Source organism: Muscardinus avellanarius, assembly GCF_963383645.1.
Source record: "Muscardinus avellanarius genome assembly, chromosome: 2".
Taxonomy (NCBI): domain Eukaryota; kingdom Metazoa; phylum Chordata; class Mammalia; order Rodentia; family Gliridae; genus Muscardinus; species Muscardinus avellanarius.
In genome coordinates this window covers 28,959,045-28,977,022 of record NC_137787.1, presented here as the reverse complement: position 1 = coordinate 28,977,022, position 17,978 = coordinate 28,959,045, and the positions used below count along the sequence as shown (strand labels likewise).

The window sequence follows — 17,978 nt, the reverse complement described above, 5'->3', positions numbered from 1 at the left end:
ATCAAATAGCATTTTCAAAGATTTAAAAGAATCTCCTAAACTTAAAGTCCTGCTGTGTCTGTTAATGACACTTTTTTAATAATGGTGGTCTTGGTAAAAATAAGATCAGGGGTCATATAGAAGGGTATAAATTCGATATAACATAGACTCATGGCAGCCTAAGTCTCAAGCTATACAGGTTGTTGATAACAGGTTTTGCTTTATGAAGCATATGACATATTAAGAGATGGTGTCTTGCTATATCGTGATGGGTGGAATGTGCCATCTGCATAGGTCAGAGACGGGGAGTGTTGTGGATAAAGGCCAGGTGTCCTCCGCACCTGAGGAGTGTCGCAGCTTCATGTCAGGTCGCCCCTCACAGACTCCAGAGCAGTAAGTAGAATTGATGTGGTCTCCAGTGTAGAAGACTTAGCTCTTCACACTGGACAAAGTTCTGTTTTCTTAACTTTTTTTTATTGTGTTGTTGTCTTTTGTGGTTTTGTTGGTTTTTCATTTGCTTTGACATTCACTTTGTTTTCCCCCTTACTTTTCATTCCCCAATGCCATTCATCAATCTGGGCTAAGCCAGGTAACCTGCTCATGCCTGCAGAAAGCCTCTCTACTGGTCTTTTCCATGCCATTTCTTCCTACTTCTGCCTTTCACACAGACTGCTACCAGTAAATCTTTAAAAATAGCTTGGATATCAGGTGGGGTGACAGTGTCATCCACTTTCTTGCTTAAAATCACTTACTTTTTAAAAAAATGGATGGATGGCTGTCAATGAGCTCAGTGAAGCTTTTCTAAAAAGAAGTAAGAGGAACTTCTTTGGTGCTCAGCTTACTTCCTGGAAATTGAATTTCTCTATCAAGGGTATTGATACAGATTTTGAAAAAAAATACTATCAAATTATCTTTCATAGAGATTGAACTATCCTTATCTCATCACTGGTGGTATAATAATAAGCACTGCTTTATTCATACAGCCTGCCCCCCTCTCCTCCCCCCCCCCATTAAGCTATGCCAATTTAGTAAGTAAAAATGGAAATTTAATTTCAGCTATTATGATGATGATGATGGTTCCCAGTGAAATTCTGTATACTTTTGGTCACTTGTCCTACTCAAAAAGTCCATTTCACATATCCCTATTTGCCCTACTGAGTTAGACTTTTTTTTTACTTTTAAGGTCCATTGAAGTTTCTTTGACTTACTGGCTGTAAGATGATATGTTTTCTGGGTATGGCAATTACATGTTAATTTTTTTGTTTGTTTCTTTGCTCTTTCATTTAGATACTTTTCTGTGAGCATATCTAGTGTCAAATATGATACTATACTAAGGGTGGGAGGTGGGGAGGAAGGAACAGCACAGCCCCAGGAAGCTTTGAAAATATTAAATATTTGCTGACATTTTAAGTGCTTCTGCTATTATGACTCACACTGCAAGTGAATACCTACATTAATATTTAGTCATTTTATTAGACTGAGAAAAAATGACCACCTCCATTTGATCGCTGAGATGTGCCTGTTTTCAGGAAGACCTCAGCATCAACCTTGGTCTCCCTCTTCCCATCCCAACTCCCACTCTGCCCAATCAAAGTTCCTTCTGCATGAATAGCCTAGATTGTCACTAACAGGAGGCTGAGAGATATTCAGGAGAATTTCACAGCTTTGTCAGACATTTAACCCCATCCTCTCCTTGCTCACAGTGATGAACAGATGCAGGGGGGAAATCTGGGGAGGAAAGATTTCTGGCGCAAGATGTTCAAATCTCAGAGTGCAGCCAGCGACACCAGCAGCCAGTCGGAGCAGGACACTTCGGAATGCACCACCGCCCACTCCGGGAACACCTCCGACCGGCGCGCCCGCTCTCGGTCCCGCAGGATTTCCCTCCGGAAGAAGCTGAAGCTCCCCATAGGTAAAAGTATGTCTGTATTTACTTATGGATTTTTATTATCGGCCACGTCATCGCATCAACTCACAATCTGGACAGAGCAGTGCATGGTGATGGGGTACAGAAGCCAAGCTTTCAGGTCACAAGGCCTGGGCTTCATCCACTCATTGATTTCACCCACTCTTTTATTTCTGCAGATATTTCTCAAAGCCCTAGTTGATGCCTCTACTTTGTAAACACTCTGCTAGGTATCAGGGATTAAATAGTAGGCAAAACCAGCGGCTCCCTTACTTTGCTGAACTTGCAAACAAGTAGGAGCCCCAGTTACCAAAGCAGGTAATCATGCAACTAGGTGTACTTGCAAACTAAAAATTTTATGAAAGATATATACATAGTGCTTTGAAAACGTGGAACAGTGAGGCCTGACCTATACTGAAGGAGGAGGTGGGAATCAGGGAAGACATCTTGGAGGCAGTGACATTAAGATCTGCCAGGTGCTTAAAAGAAAGAAGCTGGAGGATATCATGCTAAGCGAGATTAGCCAGTCTCAAAATGAAAGGTGGTCTATTTCTTCTCATTTATGGAAGCTCGAGAGAAAATAGAAAACATAGGGGACTTTAAATAATGCAAAGACAGGTCAGCACAGCGAGAGTTAGGGAGGGGAGTGAGGTGCTGGGGAAGGAGACAGTTCAAATAATACAATGGCAATATGTGATTGTATTATTACCAATCTTTCTAAACTTGTATGGGGAAGGTGGAATGGGTGGGATATGGAGGGAACTAGGCAAAGAGCTGTGTGTGTGCATGCTTCAACAAGGGAACCTCACTATGATGTACAATTACAAGGCACCGATTAGGAAGGAAGGAAGGAAGGAAGGAAGGAAGGAAGGAAGGAAAAGAAAGAGAGAGAGGAAGGAAGGGAGGGAGGGAAGGGAGGAGGGTGGGAAGGAGGGAGGGAAGGAGGGACTGGTGACTCATGCCTGTAATCCCAGCTACTTGGGAGGATGAGGCATGAGGAAAGGAGACTGAGATCAGCTGAGCAACTTAGTGAGACCCTGGATCCTGTCTTAGATGAGAAAATGAAAAGGGCTGGGGTATAGCTCAGTGGTAGGGCACCCCTGGGTATCATCACCAGCACCACAGAAAAAAGAAAAGAGAGAGAGAAAGAAAGAAAAATAAAGAAAGAAGAGGGCAGTCCAGCCCTGGTATGTGCAGAGATGCCGGGAGGGAGGGGATGAAGTGGAAGAGTGGAGGCGGAGGAGTGGCTGCCTCTCTGTGGCCAGAGCACGTGGGCCCTTGCAGGAGAGGTTGGCTCCTCCTCGTCCTAGAGCCCCAGCTGGACAAAGTGGCTTGTGGAACACAGCAGGAGACTTGCACAAGCTTACAGACTGTTCCTAATAGATTGCTGTGTGGAAAACGCCTTGGAGGGAACACAGGGTGAATAAGATACCAGATGGAAGCTGCCTAGTAGTCCAGGTACAAGTCACCTGGGCAGGGTGACTAATTCAACAGACAGAAATGAACAGATGTGAGAGATATTTAGGAGGTAAAACACATAGGCTGTAAAGGGAGATGTGAGTGTTCTCAAGGATAAGTGTATGAGTTATGATTTAGTCACTGGAGAGGACCAGGTTCCTTTTGTCCTGTGCTTACTCACTTATATAATTTTGCTTTCCAATAGTGAACATTTTGACTCAAAGCATGTACCCTGAAAATGACTTGTTTTTGCTTCTATTTATATCAAGACCACATAACTTCCATTGCTTGTAGAGTGCACGCTGGCATTTCTGTTTAATCCATTTGGGAGTAACAGTTTAATTTTTTTTAATTATTTAATAGGAGGCTGGCTGAAACGCTCCTCCTTGTCAGGCCTGGCAGATGGTGTGGAGGACCTCCTGGATATCAGCTCCGTGGACCGCCTGTCTTTCATCAGACAAAGCTCCAAGGTAAACCGGACACCACTCCTGTAAGCAGACACTGGAGTCACTGCTAGAGAAATATCAGGGCTCAGAAAGCCACAACACCTAGGGGGGGCCAAATAAGGAAGAGTTGCAGAAAATCTCAAACTGAACACACTTAGAAACTGATGAGCAGTGAAGCAAAAGGTTTAAGTAGTCGGCTATTGTGAGAAAGGGGCAAAATAGTGCAGGTACAGAGAGATGGAGAAGCAGTGCTTCCCAGCTATTTTTTTTTTTTTTTTTTGTGCGCCAACACGCCCGGCCTACCCAGCTACTTTTAACATTAAAAAAACACATGAAATAATTGACATCTGAAGATCCTTTCAAAGGAGTCATTGATTCTACAGTGACCTCTTTTCCATATTAAGGCCGCCACGGGCCCCCCATCCATCCTCCTTCTACTGCCTCTGGCACCATCTGGATCATTCCCTCTGTTAAAAAGAACGAGAGCTGAGTGTGGTGGCACATGCTTGAGAGGCTGAGATAGGAGGATTGAAGGTTCTCAGCCAGCCTCAGACACTGAGTGAGGCTCTTTGCAATGTAGTGAGACCCATAAAGAATAAATAATAGGGCTAGGGGTGTAGGTCAGAGGGAGAATGCCCCTGGGTTCAATCCTCAGTTCTGAGACTCAAAACAGTGCTCTCAGTAAGTGCTCTCCACACTCCTAAGATGTGTGGTAGTGGCGTCTGATTTGGAGAATGCTGTGATTCTCAGTGAATCGTCTCCTCTCCTCAGATGAGAGTCTTCCCTGCAGACGCCCCATGGCCAAGACACTTGCACAGCCCATTTTCAGTGTATAACAAACAGCATGTTTACTTACAAATCATTTGCTTACATTCTTTCTTCTTTGACTCTCACTAAAACTAATTTCTTCTATCTAGTCTGGTTTTTTGTTTTTTGTTTTTTTGTTTTTTTTTGGTGGTACTGGGAATGGAACCCAGAGACCTTCTACCTCTGGGCTATAATCCCAGACCTATTTTATATTTTATTTGGAGATGGGGTCTCTTAAATCAGCTGAAGCTGGCTTTGAACCTGCACGATCCTCCTGTCTCAGCCTCCCAAGCGCGGGGATTACAAGCGTGCACTACTACAACCAGTTTATCTAGTCTGTTTTAGAAGTCATATATTGAAATTATAAAAAAGCAAGATTACAGAACATTGGATAAATATGTTTCTGTTTCTAACTTGACTTTTTTGTGTCTGTGGTGGTACTGGGGTTCTGGAAACCCTTTTACCTCCAGGTTACACTCCCAGGCCTATTTTTATATTTTTATTTGAAAACAGGGTCTCTTAAACCAGTGAGCCTGGCTTCGAACCTGTGCGATCCTCCTGTCTCTGCCTCCCAAGCGTGTGCCACCACGCCCGGCTAACTTGACTTTTTTATGCTAAAACTTTGGCCAAGTATTTGAGAACCTCTGGGGCCCAGTTTTCTTTCTGTATTGAGGATGCTGAGAACAACTGGCCTAAAGGCAAGCTCATTTCAATCCTTACAAAGATAAACATATTGCATGTTCATCATAGGGTACTCTATATGTTGATTCGTAAATTTGAAATATTTTATCGGGCTATCTTTTACTTTGTTCTGATTCTCAACTGAGGCAGTGTTTATAAAGGGTAAATATGGCTTAATATGTTACTCCAAGCCCTTCTGGCTCTCATGACTTGGTTTGGGAAGTCTGGAGTGATTCTAATTGGTTTGCCTCTGAATGTCACTTGGCCCTTTGTTTTTGTTGCCTTTAGGATTCTCTGCTTGGCTTCCACATTGGTCATTTTGACAATTATGTGGCGTGGGGATCCCCTTCTCTGATCCTGTCTAAAGGGAGTTCTATAAGTTTCCTGGACCTGTGTATCAACCTCTTGCTCTATGTTTGGAAAATTTTCTGCTATTACTTCCTTGAAGAGATTGTTGATCCCTTTGGTTTCACTTTCTTTTCCCTCCTCTATTCCAATTATTCTTAGGTTAGCTCTCTTAAAATGGGCCCATATTTCTTCAATATCAGATTCCTGCTGTCGGATATTTTTTCCTAGATTAGAAACTATGCGTTCATTTTTGGAATGATCATCTTCTAAGAGCGAGATTCTGTTCTCCATGTGGTCTAATCGGTTGTTTGTGCTTTGAATTGAGGCCTTTACTTCATTAATTACATCCTTTATCTCTTTTTAGCTCTCTCTGAGTTCTTTTCAAAGCACCTCTATTATTTCTACAGTTACTTTCCTGATTTGATCGTCTAGAAATCTCTGATTTTCTGTTTTATCGGGTTCTGATGTTGTGGGGTTGTGAGCATTCATTGCTCCAGTATTATTCCTCTTTCCCATGATTTCAGAAGTTTGTGCCTTCTCTGGGTTCTTCCCTTGGGTCACTATGATTTCACTTAAGGTGTTCTGGATCTCGAGTCAGTAGTATCTCAGACCCCACTACTCCTTTACTGGGTTGTATCACAGAGTCTCCGACCCAGAGAGTCGATAGAGGCTGCTTTAGACTGTGGGGGGTGCCAGGTTGCATGTTCTCTTATGGTGTGATATCTCTGCCACCGCCCCTCCCCCACTGGGTCAAGTCCCAGAGAGTACCGTACTGGGATTTCTCCTCTGTGGCCCGCAATTTGACTCACTGTTCTTGAGTATGCAGATGTAGCTGTACTGGATTCGGTGAATTCTCTGCTGCTGCTGCCGGTGGCAAAATGGCGCCGCTGCTACACCCTCGGCCATGAGGCTGGCGTATTTCTTCTTGGTTTTGATTTCCACTCTGAGTCCCTGCAGCGTGTGCTGAGCTCAGCCACTGGGAGCTTTAGATGCTCCCTGCGCCGAGAAATCCCGCCTGGCTGTTCCGCAGCGACTCACCTCGGCTTGCTGTAGCAGTCCGGTGAAGTCGCCGCTGCCGCCGGCAGTATGGCGCTGCTGCCACGTCCTCGGGCATGAGGCTGGTGTATCTCCTCTGTGGCTCTGAGCTCTGTTCTCAGTCCGCTTTCTCTCTGGAGCCTGGTGATTTGTTTCTTTGGTGATGGTGTTTTCTGGCTATGAAAGGCACTGATTTTGTGGTACTGGAGATTGGTTGTTAGTGGGGCTTAAGAGCCCCGCTTTTCTCGGTCGCCATCTTCCCGGAAGTCCTCATGAATTTGAGTTTGGATTTCATCAGAATTAAATTCTAAGAGTATCTCAGTTATTTGCTAGATTATTTTCACAGTGCCTGACTACTCAGCTTTCAGTCTCTGGTACCCCCTTCCAACTCCATTCACACTGATCTCTTTTTTGGCACTTAAGAAAGAACTGGTTTTTTTTTTTCAAAATGGCGACTGAGGGACACAGTACTCCTCAGTAGCTGAAGCAAATAAAACTTCAGATACTTAGAAAGCTGTGTCTTAATCAACAAAAAAATACATACCAGGAACCAAAACAAATCCTGGTACCTCGGGGGAACTCTGAACTTGAAGAAGAAGAAGAACATAGACCCGGACACCGGACCAGCTGCAAACGCTGATCGGCGGCCGCGGGCTGCTTTCGCGGGCCCGCGGAGCTGCCTGCCCGATAGCCCCGATAGTCCCGCAGCAAGATAATCCGGGACTGAAAACAGCGAGCAGCTCCCACGTCAGAATTCTGTGTACCCACCAGCGACTGGATCACAACAGCATAGAGACTCCCACGAATCCTGAACCAAGAAAGACAGGTACCTGCGGGCAACGGGAAGTGTGGACCCTAGTGTGCGCTGCACTCCAATCCCCCAGCACGCCCAAGCCTCAGACCCGAGCACTCCCCTCTGCGCACCTTGGCGGCGCCCCGGTTCCCTGCTAGCAGTCATTGCCTGTTCCACTCTCTCCACTAAATTGGAGCCTACCTGGGTGGCTAGCCCCCCCCCCCTGCCACCTTGCCAGAGACTGCCTTCAAGGCTGCGAAAGCCCTGTGTAAACCGGAAATCTCCTTGGGGCACCCCCAGTTTCTACGTCCCGCGGGAGGCAGAGGCCTTTACTGGGCACCACGCACTGGATCCTTGAGCACCTATCCTGCACTCCTGGCCCACCGCTGGGTGTTCCCACCCTCCTGCTAGCCAGAGGCTCAATTCTAAGCGAGAACGAGAACTCAGCTCAATACACCTTGGAAGAGCATACCAGCAGCAACAGACAGCTGCATCCACTCACTCCTGGGTCCAGTAAAAGCAGCACACCCAGCCTGCACCCTTGGAATAGGCAGAGCTCTGGCAGCAAGCGTGGGCACCCAGGAACCAGCACCCATTTGCCCAGGGTACATCTTGGGACCACACCGGCTAACCCAGCTGGAATTTCCAGAGACACAGGAAAATCCATCGGGCCACAATATCTGCACAGGACCTCAGGGGGAGGTTCTAATTATACCTTGGTCATGCTCCACCCGTGTCGTAGGGAAGCACAGGCTGGAGTCTAGGGTGGTGAGTGCAGAGGTACTGACCACAGGTTAGAATTTCGCAGAACCTGTGAATTGTACAGAATCAAATAAAAGTGAAACTAGACATCCGGACACATAAACCTAAAGCAGCTAAAGGAGAGAAGGTGTCCAAACACCCAGAGTGACCTAAGAAGATAAAAAAATAGAGTACAAAGAAAACTAAGAGACATTGGATGGTATTCTGAAAGTTACTAAAGCAATCACATACGCACATATTATATAGGCCTGACCCCATATGCGTAAATAAGGAGGACTGTTTATTTTACTTTTAATGTGGATGTTTTGTTTTATATTGCTTTTACAGTGCTTTTGTTTTGGTATGGTTATTGCTGTGTTATTTTTTTTTCTTTCAACCCATACTTCTCTTACTTTCACATGTTGTTTTTATATATATATATTGGATAGTTTGCCTTATTTTTTTATTTCACACAGCTGCTAGCTCCTTTTATTTTATTCTTGTTCTTTTGTCCTCTTTCTTCCTCTTTCCTTCCTTTATTTTCATTCTCTTCCTTTGATTGGTCTTCCTCCCTATTTCTAGGATTACATAATAGTCTTGGTATCTTGTGTGGATTTTTTTTTTCTATTCTTTTTTTGTGTCTGTCTGCTCCTTCCATCACCCCTATTTACAAACCTTCCCACACTAACCCTACATACTTTTCCCCCCCAAAACTTTTCCACATAATATACCTCCTGGTCTAATACTCTAAGTATCTCTTACATTCATAATTACTCCACGAACGACAAGAGTCCTAGTAGTTAACTCTCTCTCATTCCTAGCAAGATTTCACCTTACGATACTCAAAGTCTTTCTCAACCTAAACATATCCTCTACCTAATCTGACTCCTTTACTAATCACCCCAGCTCCTCCCACATCACCCACCCTCAACACTGGAAAGGCTCTGCTGACTAGCCGATACCCCAACTCCTAATATTAAGATTTGACTAAGCATAATACTCAAGAACGATGGGTAGAAACCAGAAAAACAGGACAGAGAACGCTACAAATATGAGAACCAGGAATTACGAAGAGACAGCAGAAATCACGAATACTGACCTACTAGAAATGCAAGAAGGGGAGTTCAGAATCTTGTTGTTCAATATGATGAAAGGATTCAAAACAAGTATAGAGGAGGTTAAAGGTGAATTAGAAACACTAAAAAAGAATCAGAAAGAGGTCTGGAATGAAATGAAAGAGGCAATAAGTGAAATGAAGACAGCAATTGAAAGAAACTCTGGAAGATTAGATGAAATGGAAAACAGAATATCAATATTAGAAGACAGTACATCCCAAACCGAAAACACAGTCAGCGATATACAGAAATCTTTACAGCAACAAAACCTAAACATCCAGCAATTATGGGATAATATGAAGCGCCCTAATCTACGGATAATAGGCATTGAGGAAGGGATAGAGGTACAGACCAAGGGCATCTGTAATATCTTCAAGGAAATAATCTCAGAGAATTTTCCAAATTTGGAAAGAGACTTCGATCTTCAAGTCCAGGAGGCATACAGAACTCCACTGAGACAGGACCAAAGAAAGACCACTCCACGCCACATAATAACCAAAATGACCAATATAGAGGCCAAGGAAGGAATCTTAAAAGCAGCGAGAACAAAAGGACGGGTGACATATAGAGGCAAAACAATAAGAATCACCCCAGACTATACAACCCAGGTCTTGAATGCTAGGAGAGACTGGTATGACGTGATTCAGACCCTGGAAGAAAATAACTTCCAACCAAGGATCATCTACCCAGCAAAACTACTATTCAAGATCAATGGTGAATCCAAAGTCTTTCACGATAAACAGAATCTCAAAAAATTCATGAATTCAAAGCCAACACTAGAGAAAATTCTTAAAGAAATAAACCATAAGGAAGAAAAAAGAAGCAGACTTCAGAATCAGAGAAGAAAGGAAGTTAATAAGTGGGCCACTTAAGTAAAGAAGAAAGATCACACCACCCAAGAGTAGACAGAACACAAAATGGCAGAAAACAAAAATCATATATCAATAATATCTCTTAATGTCAAAGGACTTAACTCACCAATCAAAAGACATAGATTGGCAATGTGGATTAGGAAACATAATCCAAATATATGCTGTCTGCAAGAAACACACCTCACAGCCAAAGACATTCACAGGCTGAAGGTGAAAGGATGGAAAAAGATATACCATGCCACCAGTGACCAAAAAAGAGCAGGGGTAGCAACCCTAATATCCGACAAAACAGACTTTAAACTAAAACACATCAAAAGAGACAAATCAGGGCACCTCCTTTTACTAAAAGGAACACTATACCAAGAAGATATAATGATAGTAAATATTTATGCCCCAAATATGGGTGCAACCACATTTGTAAAACAAACCCTTCTGGACATAAGATCCCAAGTAGACCCAAATACAATAATTCTGGGAGACTTTAATACGCCTCTCACACCACTGGATCGATCTTCAAGGCAAAAGATGAGTAAAGACGTTTTAGAACTAAGGGAAACCATAAAACAAATGGACCTAATAGACATTTTCAGAGTATTTCAACCAGGAACTACAGAATACACTTTCTTCTCAGCAGCCCATGGAACCTTCTCCAAAATTGATCACATCCTGGGACACAAAGAAAATACCAGCAAATTCAAAAAATGTAATATAATTCCTTGCATCTTTTCAGACCACAACGGAATAAAAGTAGAAATCAACAACAGGAAACTCGAAAGAAAGTATTCAAATTCATGGAGAATGAATGATACACTATTGAATGACGAATGGGTAAGAGCAGAAATTAGGGAAGAAATAAAGAAATTTATGGAAACAAACGAAAACAGAGACACAACCTACCAAAACCTATGGGACACCATGAAGGCAGTACTAAGAGGAAAGTTTATTGCATTGAGTGCCCACATAAAAAGGACGGAGAACCACCAAGTAAAGAACCTAATGACACAGCTCAAGGATCTAGAAATTCTGCAACAGTCTATTCCCAAAGCCAGCAGAAGGCAAGAAATCATCAAAATTAGAGCAGAAATAAATGAAATAGAGAACAAAAAAACAATTCAGAGAATCAATAAAACAAAAAGTTGGTTCTTTGAAAAGATTAATAGAATTGATAAACCCCTGGCCAACCTAACCAAAAGAAAAAGAGAATCAACTCAAATTATCAAAATTAGAAATGAAAAAGGAGATATCACCACAGATAGTGAAGAAATTCAAAATATTATCAGAAACTACTTTAAAAATTTATACTCCAATAGACTTGAAAACCTGGAAGAAATTGATAGATTTCTAAGCACAGTTAACCTTCCTACACTTAGCCAAGAGGACATAGCAAGCCTAAACCAACCAATAACAACCAAAGAAATAGAAATGGCAATAAAAATTCTTCCACCAAAGAAAAGCCCAGGCCCAGATGGGTTCCCAGCTGAATTCTACAAAACCTTCAGTGAACAACTAATACCAATACTGCATAACATGTTCCGGGAAATTGAAAGAGATGGAACTCTTCCAAATTCCTTCTATGAGGCCAGTATCACATTAATCCCCAAACCAAATAAAGATACCTCAAGAAAGGAAAACTACAGACCAATATCCTTAATGAACATAGATGCAAAAATTCTAAACAAAATACTAGATATACGCATTCAAAACTATATCAAGAAAATAATACATCATGACCAAGTCGGTTTCATCCCAGAAAAACAAGGCTGGTTCAACATACGCAAATCAATACATGTTATTCACCACATAAATAGAACCAAGAACAAAAACCACATCATCATAGCAATAGATGCTGAAAAAGCATTCGACAAAATCCAACACCCATTTATGTTAAAAACACTGCAAAAAATTGGGATAGAAGGAAAGTACTTCAACATCATTAAGGCAATATACTGCAAACCCAAAGCCAACATTATATTGAATGGGGAAAAACTGCAAGAATTTCCGCTACAGTCAGGAACAAGACAAGGATGCCCACTATCACCACTCCTTTTCAATATAGTCCTTGAGACTCTTGCTGCAGCAATCAGACAAGAGAAGGAAATCAAAGGAATTCACATAGGAAGAGAGGAATTAAAATTATCCTTATTCGCAGATGACATGATCCTTTATCTGGAAGACCCAAAGAACTCAACCAAAAGACTTCTGGAGCTGATTGACAAATTCAGCAAAGTCGCAGGTTACAAAATCAACCTAAAGAAATCAGTGGCTTTTCTTTATGCCAACAACGAATCCACAATGAAAGAAATAAAAACAACAATTCCATTCACTATAACCTCAAAACCAATAAAATACCTAGGAATAAACCTAACCCAAGATGTAAAAGACCTCTACAACAAAAACTATAAAACATTAAAGAAAGAAATTGAAGAAGACCTTGGAAGATGGAAAGATCTCCCGTGCTCATGGATAGGCAGAATAAATATCATCAAAATGGCCATTCTGCCAAAACTGATCTATAGGTTCAATGCAATTCCCATTAAAATACCAGTGACATTCTTCAGAGACCTAGAAAAATCAATCATGAATTTCATATGGAGAAAGAAAAGACCTAGAATAGCCAAAGCAATTCTCAATAACAAGAAACACGCAGGAGGCATTACAATCCCAGACTTCAAACTATACTATAGAGCAATAGTAGTAAAAACAGCATGGTACTGGCACAAAAACAGATATACTGACCAGTGGATTAGAATAGAAGATACAGAAACAAACCCACACATCTTTAGTCAATTAATCTTTGACAAAGGGGCCAAACACATACGCTGGAGAAAAGACAGCCTTTTCAACAAGTGGTGCTGGGAGAACTGGCTAACCATTTGTAAAAAGATGAATCTAAACCCCTATATCTCACCAAACACAGGAATCAACTCAAGATGGATCAAAGACTTAGAAATTAGACCTGAGACTGTGAAGCTAGTAGAGGAAAGCATAGGTTCAACACTACAACATATTGGCACAGGCAGTAACTTTCTCAACAAAACCTCCAAAGCTCAGGAAATTAAAGCAAGAATAAACAAGTGGGATAACATCAAACTAAAAAGTTTCTTCTCATCAAAGGAAACTATCAATAACCTAAAGAGGAAGCCTACAGAATGGGAAAGGATCTTTACCAGCCACCATTCTGATAGGGGGCTAATATCCAGAGTATACAAAGAGCTCAAAAGACTCTACACTAGCAAAACAAACAACCCAATCAAGAAATGGGCAAATGAACTAAATAGACACTTCACAAAAGAAGAGATACAAAGGGCTAATAGATACATGAAAAGATGTTCTTCATCACTGGCCATCAGGGAGATGCAAATCAAAACTACACTGAGATTCCATCTAACCCCAGTCAGAGTAGCAAGCATAAAGAAATCAAATAACAACAAATGCTGGCGAGGATGTGGGGAAAGAGGAACTCTTTTACACTGTTGGTGGGAATGCAAACTAGTTCAACCACTATGGAGATCTGTGTGGAGATTCCTAAGAAAGGTGGGAATAGATCCACCATATGATCCAGCTATACCACTCCTGGGTATCTTTCCAAAGGAGTTGAATTCAGAGAACTACAGCAACATATGCATACCTATGTTCATAGCAGCACAATTTGTAATAGCCAAAATATGGAACCAACCCAGATCACCATCAACAGATGAATGGATAGCAAAACTATGGGAAATACACACAATGGAATTCTATTCAGCCATAAAGAAGAACAAAATTATATCATTTGAAAGAAGATGGAAAGCCCTGGAGAACATTATGTTAAGTGAGATCAGCCAAGCACAGAAGAAGAAGATACATATGTTTCCTCTAATATGCCCAAACTAGGAAACACAAAGAATACCAGAGGGACTCCAGATATTGAAGGGGAAATACTAGCTAAGTTTGGATGGTAAGATAGGAGAGGAGGAAGGCCGGTCTCGATTAATAAGGGTCTACACTTGAACATGTGTAAAATTATGAATAAGACATGGTTAACCTGGACAACCATTGGTGTGTGTGGGGGGGAAATGTGGGCGGGGGGGAGGGCACCAAATATAGTGTAAATGTATACTATTTATGTTCAATAAAAAAAGTGTTATATAAAAAAAAAATAAAAAAAAAATAAAAAAAAATAAAAAAAAGAAAGAACTGCAATGGCTAAATGAGTCAGATGTTGAAGACAGGAGAATCAGGTTAATCATCATATTTTAAACAACCTGTGTTTTTCAAATCACGTGTTACTTGAACCCCCAAATTTTTCTTTTCCTTTCCTTTTATTTTGAGGAGGGTAAGAGGGGGTATTGGGGATTGAACCAAGGGGCATGCTATCTCTGAGCTACACCTCCAGCTTTTAGTTAGTTAATTAGTTTTGAAACAGGATCTCACAGAGTTGCTAAGGCTGGCCTCAAACCTGTGATCCTCCTATCTCAGCCTCCCAAGTACTGATATTACAGATGTGTTCCATCACACCTAGCTCAGCTCAAAGATTTTCCTTTGAAATCCAAATTTAGTCATCCAATTCCTTTCCTTTGCTTCTTAGGTCAAATTCACCAGTGCTGTAAAACTTTCTGAAAGTGGGCCAGGGAGTGGAATGGAAAACGGAAGAGAAGAGGAGGAGACTTTCTTTAAGCGTCTGGGTAAATGTCACACAGTCTAAGATCTTTCACCACACACAACCAAACGCTGCTTAGACTACATGGTCCATTTTCTTTTCTTTCTTCAATTTCTGAAATGATATGAAAAATTTTAATGGTTATTTACTATTTCCATTCACTTTCCATTCATTTGTTTTTCATACCTGTCTTTTGCTACTAGGTATAGTTTCTTTATTATCATCTGGTTAAAAGGACATTTATGGAAGCTTTATTTTGGGCCTCACTACCTAGTGGGCAAAGAATATGCTACAGCTTCTTCTGCAGCTCTCTCCTTCTTACGAAAATCTGACAGTTACAGAACCTTTTAGCCACCCACCTCTATCCCTGGAAATCCTGCTCATTCCATGCCTGACAGGTGGCTAGCCACCCTCGGCACACTTCCACTGAGGGGGAGTTTATAACTTTACAAGCAACTTGTTCTAGAGCTGGAAAGCCTTAATTGTTAGAAATCGTTTCTTACATTCTAAAAATATACTTATCCTTAGACTTGATTCATGCGTCCTAGTTATGACATCTGTAACAACACACACAGTCACACAGACACACACATGCCCACATACACTTACCTTACATACTCATGCAATGATATTTCCACCTATTATCTGTTTTCTTTTAAATTTTTTTATTGGTGCATTATATTCAAACATCATATTGGGGTAAAAAACTTGTGTCTATTATCCGTTTTCTGTTGCCTCTTTTGATCTCAATTGGTTAAACGTCTTTGTTTTTTGTTTGTTTGTTTGTTTGTTTTTCTTTCACAGAAGTATCTCTTAAGTCCATGACCATCCTGATTTCTTTTTTTCCCTCTCTGTGTATATTAGTTAGATTATGTGCTTTGTAAAATGTAGAACAAGACACCATATTTGAAATTAACCAGTGTAGTAGATACTATAACTATTAAGCTCCAGGGACATAGCAAGTACAGGCACACAATTTTAAATTCCATTATTTATTTTCTTCTCACATAGTTTATATTTATTGACTCTTGCCAGCTCTGCTGCAGATAAATGGATATCATGATATTCTTTTATATAGCCATTATTAGGCCTTCATTTTTTAAATAGTTAAATTTTATTATTTCATCGACTTATGAGGTAGTTAATTTGCCAGGAAGGAAATTAAAAGGCAGAATCTAAACCAACTTGGCTCCTCAGTCTTTTTCTTCTGAATATTGTGCTATAAGGTTTCATCTTCAGAGGCACACACGGTTCCTTATTTTCATCTACGTTGCTCATATTATTATCAAATGAGAACATACAAAGTAATTATTCCTAGGATATTTCTCATTGACTTTGGTTGATTAACAATTTATGAGCAGATTTTCAGCTAATTATACACTTAATTTGCTAGTAATCAGTGAGTACTTCCCCATGTCATTACAAAAACATCATCAAACCTTACAAAAGAGTATTTAACTGAAATCTTTGTAGCTATCAAAAGTTGTGTAACGTTTCAAAATGACATATTCTTTATGAAGTTACCGTGGTTTCTATGATTATTTCTGTCTTTTTTTTTTTTTTTTGGTGGTACTGGGGTTCCTGGAAGCCCTTCTACCCCTGGGCTACACTCCCAGACCTATTTTTACATTTTTTATTTGGAAACAGGGTCTCCTAAGCCAGCACGCGTGGCTGGCTTCAAACCTGCGCTATCCTCCTGTCACAAGCATCACCACGCCCTGCTATTTCTGTTTTTTAACAATGTTCTTATCAATTTAATTATCTCTTACAGAAGTGGCCCAGGGTAGACATCAAGCTAACTGATCTGTGGTTTCCACAATCTTCCTAGGCTGAGGGTGTATCTCAGTGGTAGAGCACTTGCCTAGCAGGCATGTGGCCCTGGGTTCCATTACTAGCAATTCAAAAAACAAACATACAAACAAAATCTCCCAAGAATCTTTCTATAGCCAAATATGATAACACACGCCTGTAATCCCAATACTTGGGAAGCTGAGACAGGAAGATTTCAGAATGGAGGACAGCCTCAGCAAAGTAGCAAGGCGCTAAGTAACTTAATGAAATCCTGATTGTAAAACAAATAATAAAAGAGCTGGGGGTGTAACTTGGAGGAAGAATGCACCTGGGTTCAATGCACATTACTGCACACACACACACACACACACACACACACACACACACACACGAATCTTCTTTTTGACCAGGGCCTCAGTCATGTTATTACTACTTCCACTCTTGGTATTTCAAATGGTATATCTAAAGTTCAGAAACACTAGTATGGTAAAGTTATTTTTGTTGTGGTTTTTGAAAATAAAGGGTGGAGCTAAAGAGTGTGCTCTGGGTATGTACCATGCCACAGGAGTGGGTAACATCCCACATGAACAGTGACACCCCAGATTATACCAAATTATGCACCAGTGAGTCTCACCCCAAGGATACACTTCAGAATCATGAGAATGGGTGTAGCCCTGATTCAAAACTAAACTCAACATTATGATCTCATATTAAGTGCAAAGCCCTTAAGCCCAGTCCTGAGAGGAGGCTGAAATAAGAGAATCACTTGAGTTAAGGAATCTGAAACCAGTTTGGGCAACATGGTAAAACCTTGTCTCAAAAGAAGAAACAAAAGCAGAAATAAAAATACTAAAAGACACAGAAAAATCATGTAATGTTTAGGAATCTTGTGTGTTTTTTTAAGTCACTGGGGATTCAATAAATAAAAATCAATTTTTTGTATTATTATTTCTGGATGTGTGATCCTTAGACTTTCTGCATCAAAATCATGTGGCATATTTGTTAAAAAATATATACATAGCCAGCCCGGTGGTGCACACTTGTAATCCCAGCATTTGGGAGGCAGAGACCAGAGGATCTCGGTTCGTGGACAGCCTCAGCTACTTAAGGAGGCCCTTCGCAACTAAATGAGACCCTGTCTCAAAAACTAAAAACAAAACAGAACAAAACAAAAATAGGGCTGGGGGTGTACCTCAGAAGTAAAATGCCCTTGGGTTCCATCCCCTGTACTGAATATATATATATATATATATATATATATATATATATATATATATATAATATAATCTGATATTCTAAATATCCTAAAATAGGACCTGATATTCTGCATTTTAATAAGTTCCAGACTGATTATCTTTCATAAGAAG

General features: G+C 40.9%; 1 protein-coding gene across 3 annotated transcripts in view; it reads left to right on the top strand.

The window, feature by feature from the left end:
- UNC80 (unc-80 homolog, NALCN channel complex subunit) overlaps positions 1–17,978 on the top strand; it is a gene marked incomplete at both ends in the record, with an annotated part of 220,226 nt that overhangs the window by 45,883 nt on the left and 156,365 nt on the right. For 2 of the 3 annotated variants that reach the window (XM_080689608.1, XM_080689606.1), the window contains 4 exons: positions 274–372; positions 1,683–1,897; positions 3,707–3,813; positions 14,749–14,845. In XM_080689608.1, coding sequence (XP_080545734.1) covers positions 274–372; positions 1,683–1,897; positions 3,707–3,813; positions 14,749–14,845 — 518 coding nt within the window. The remainder of the gene's footprint in view (positions 1–273; positions 373–1,682; positions 1,898–3,706; positions 3,814–14,748; positions 14,846–17,978) is intronic. The other variant, XM_080689607.1, reaches the window with a different exon arrangement.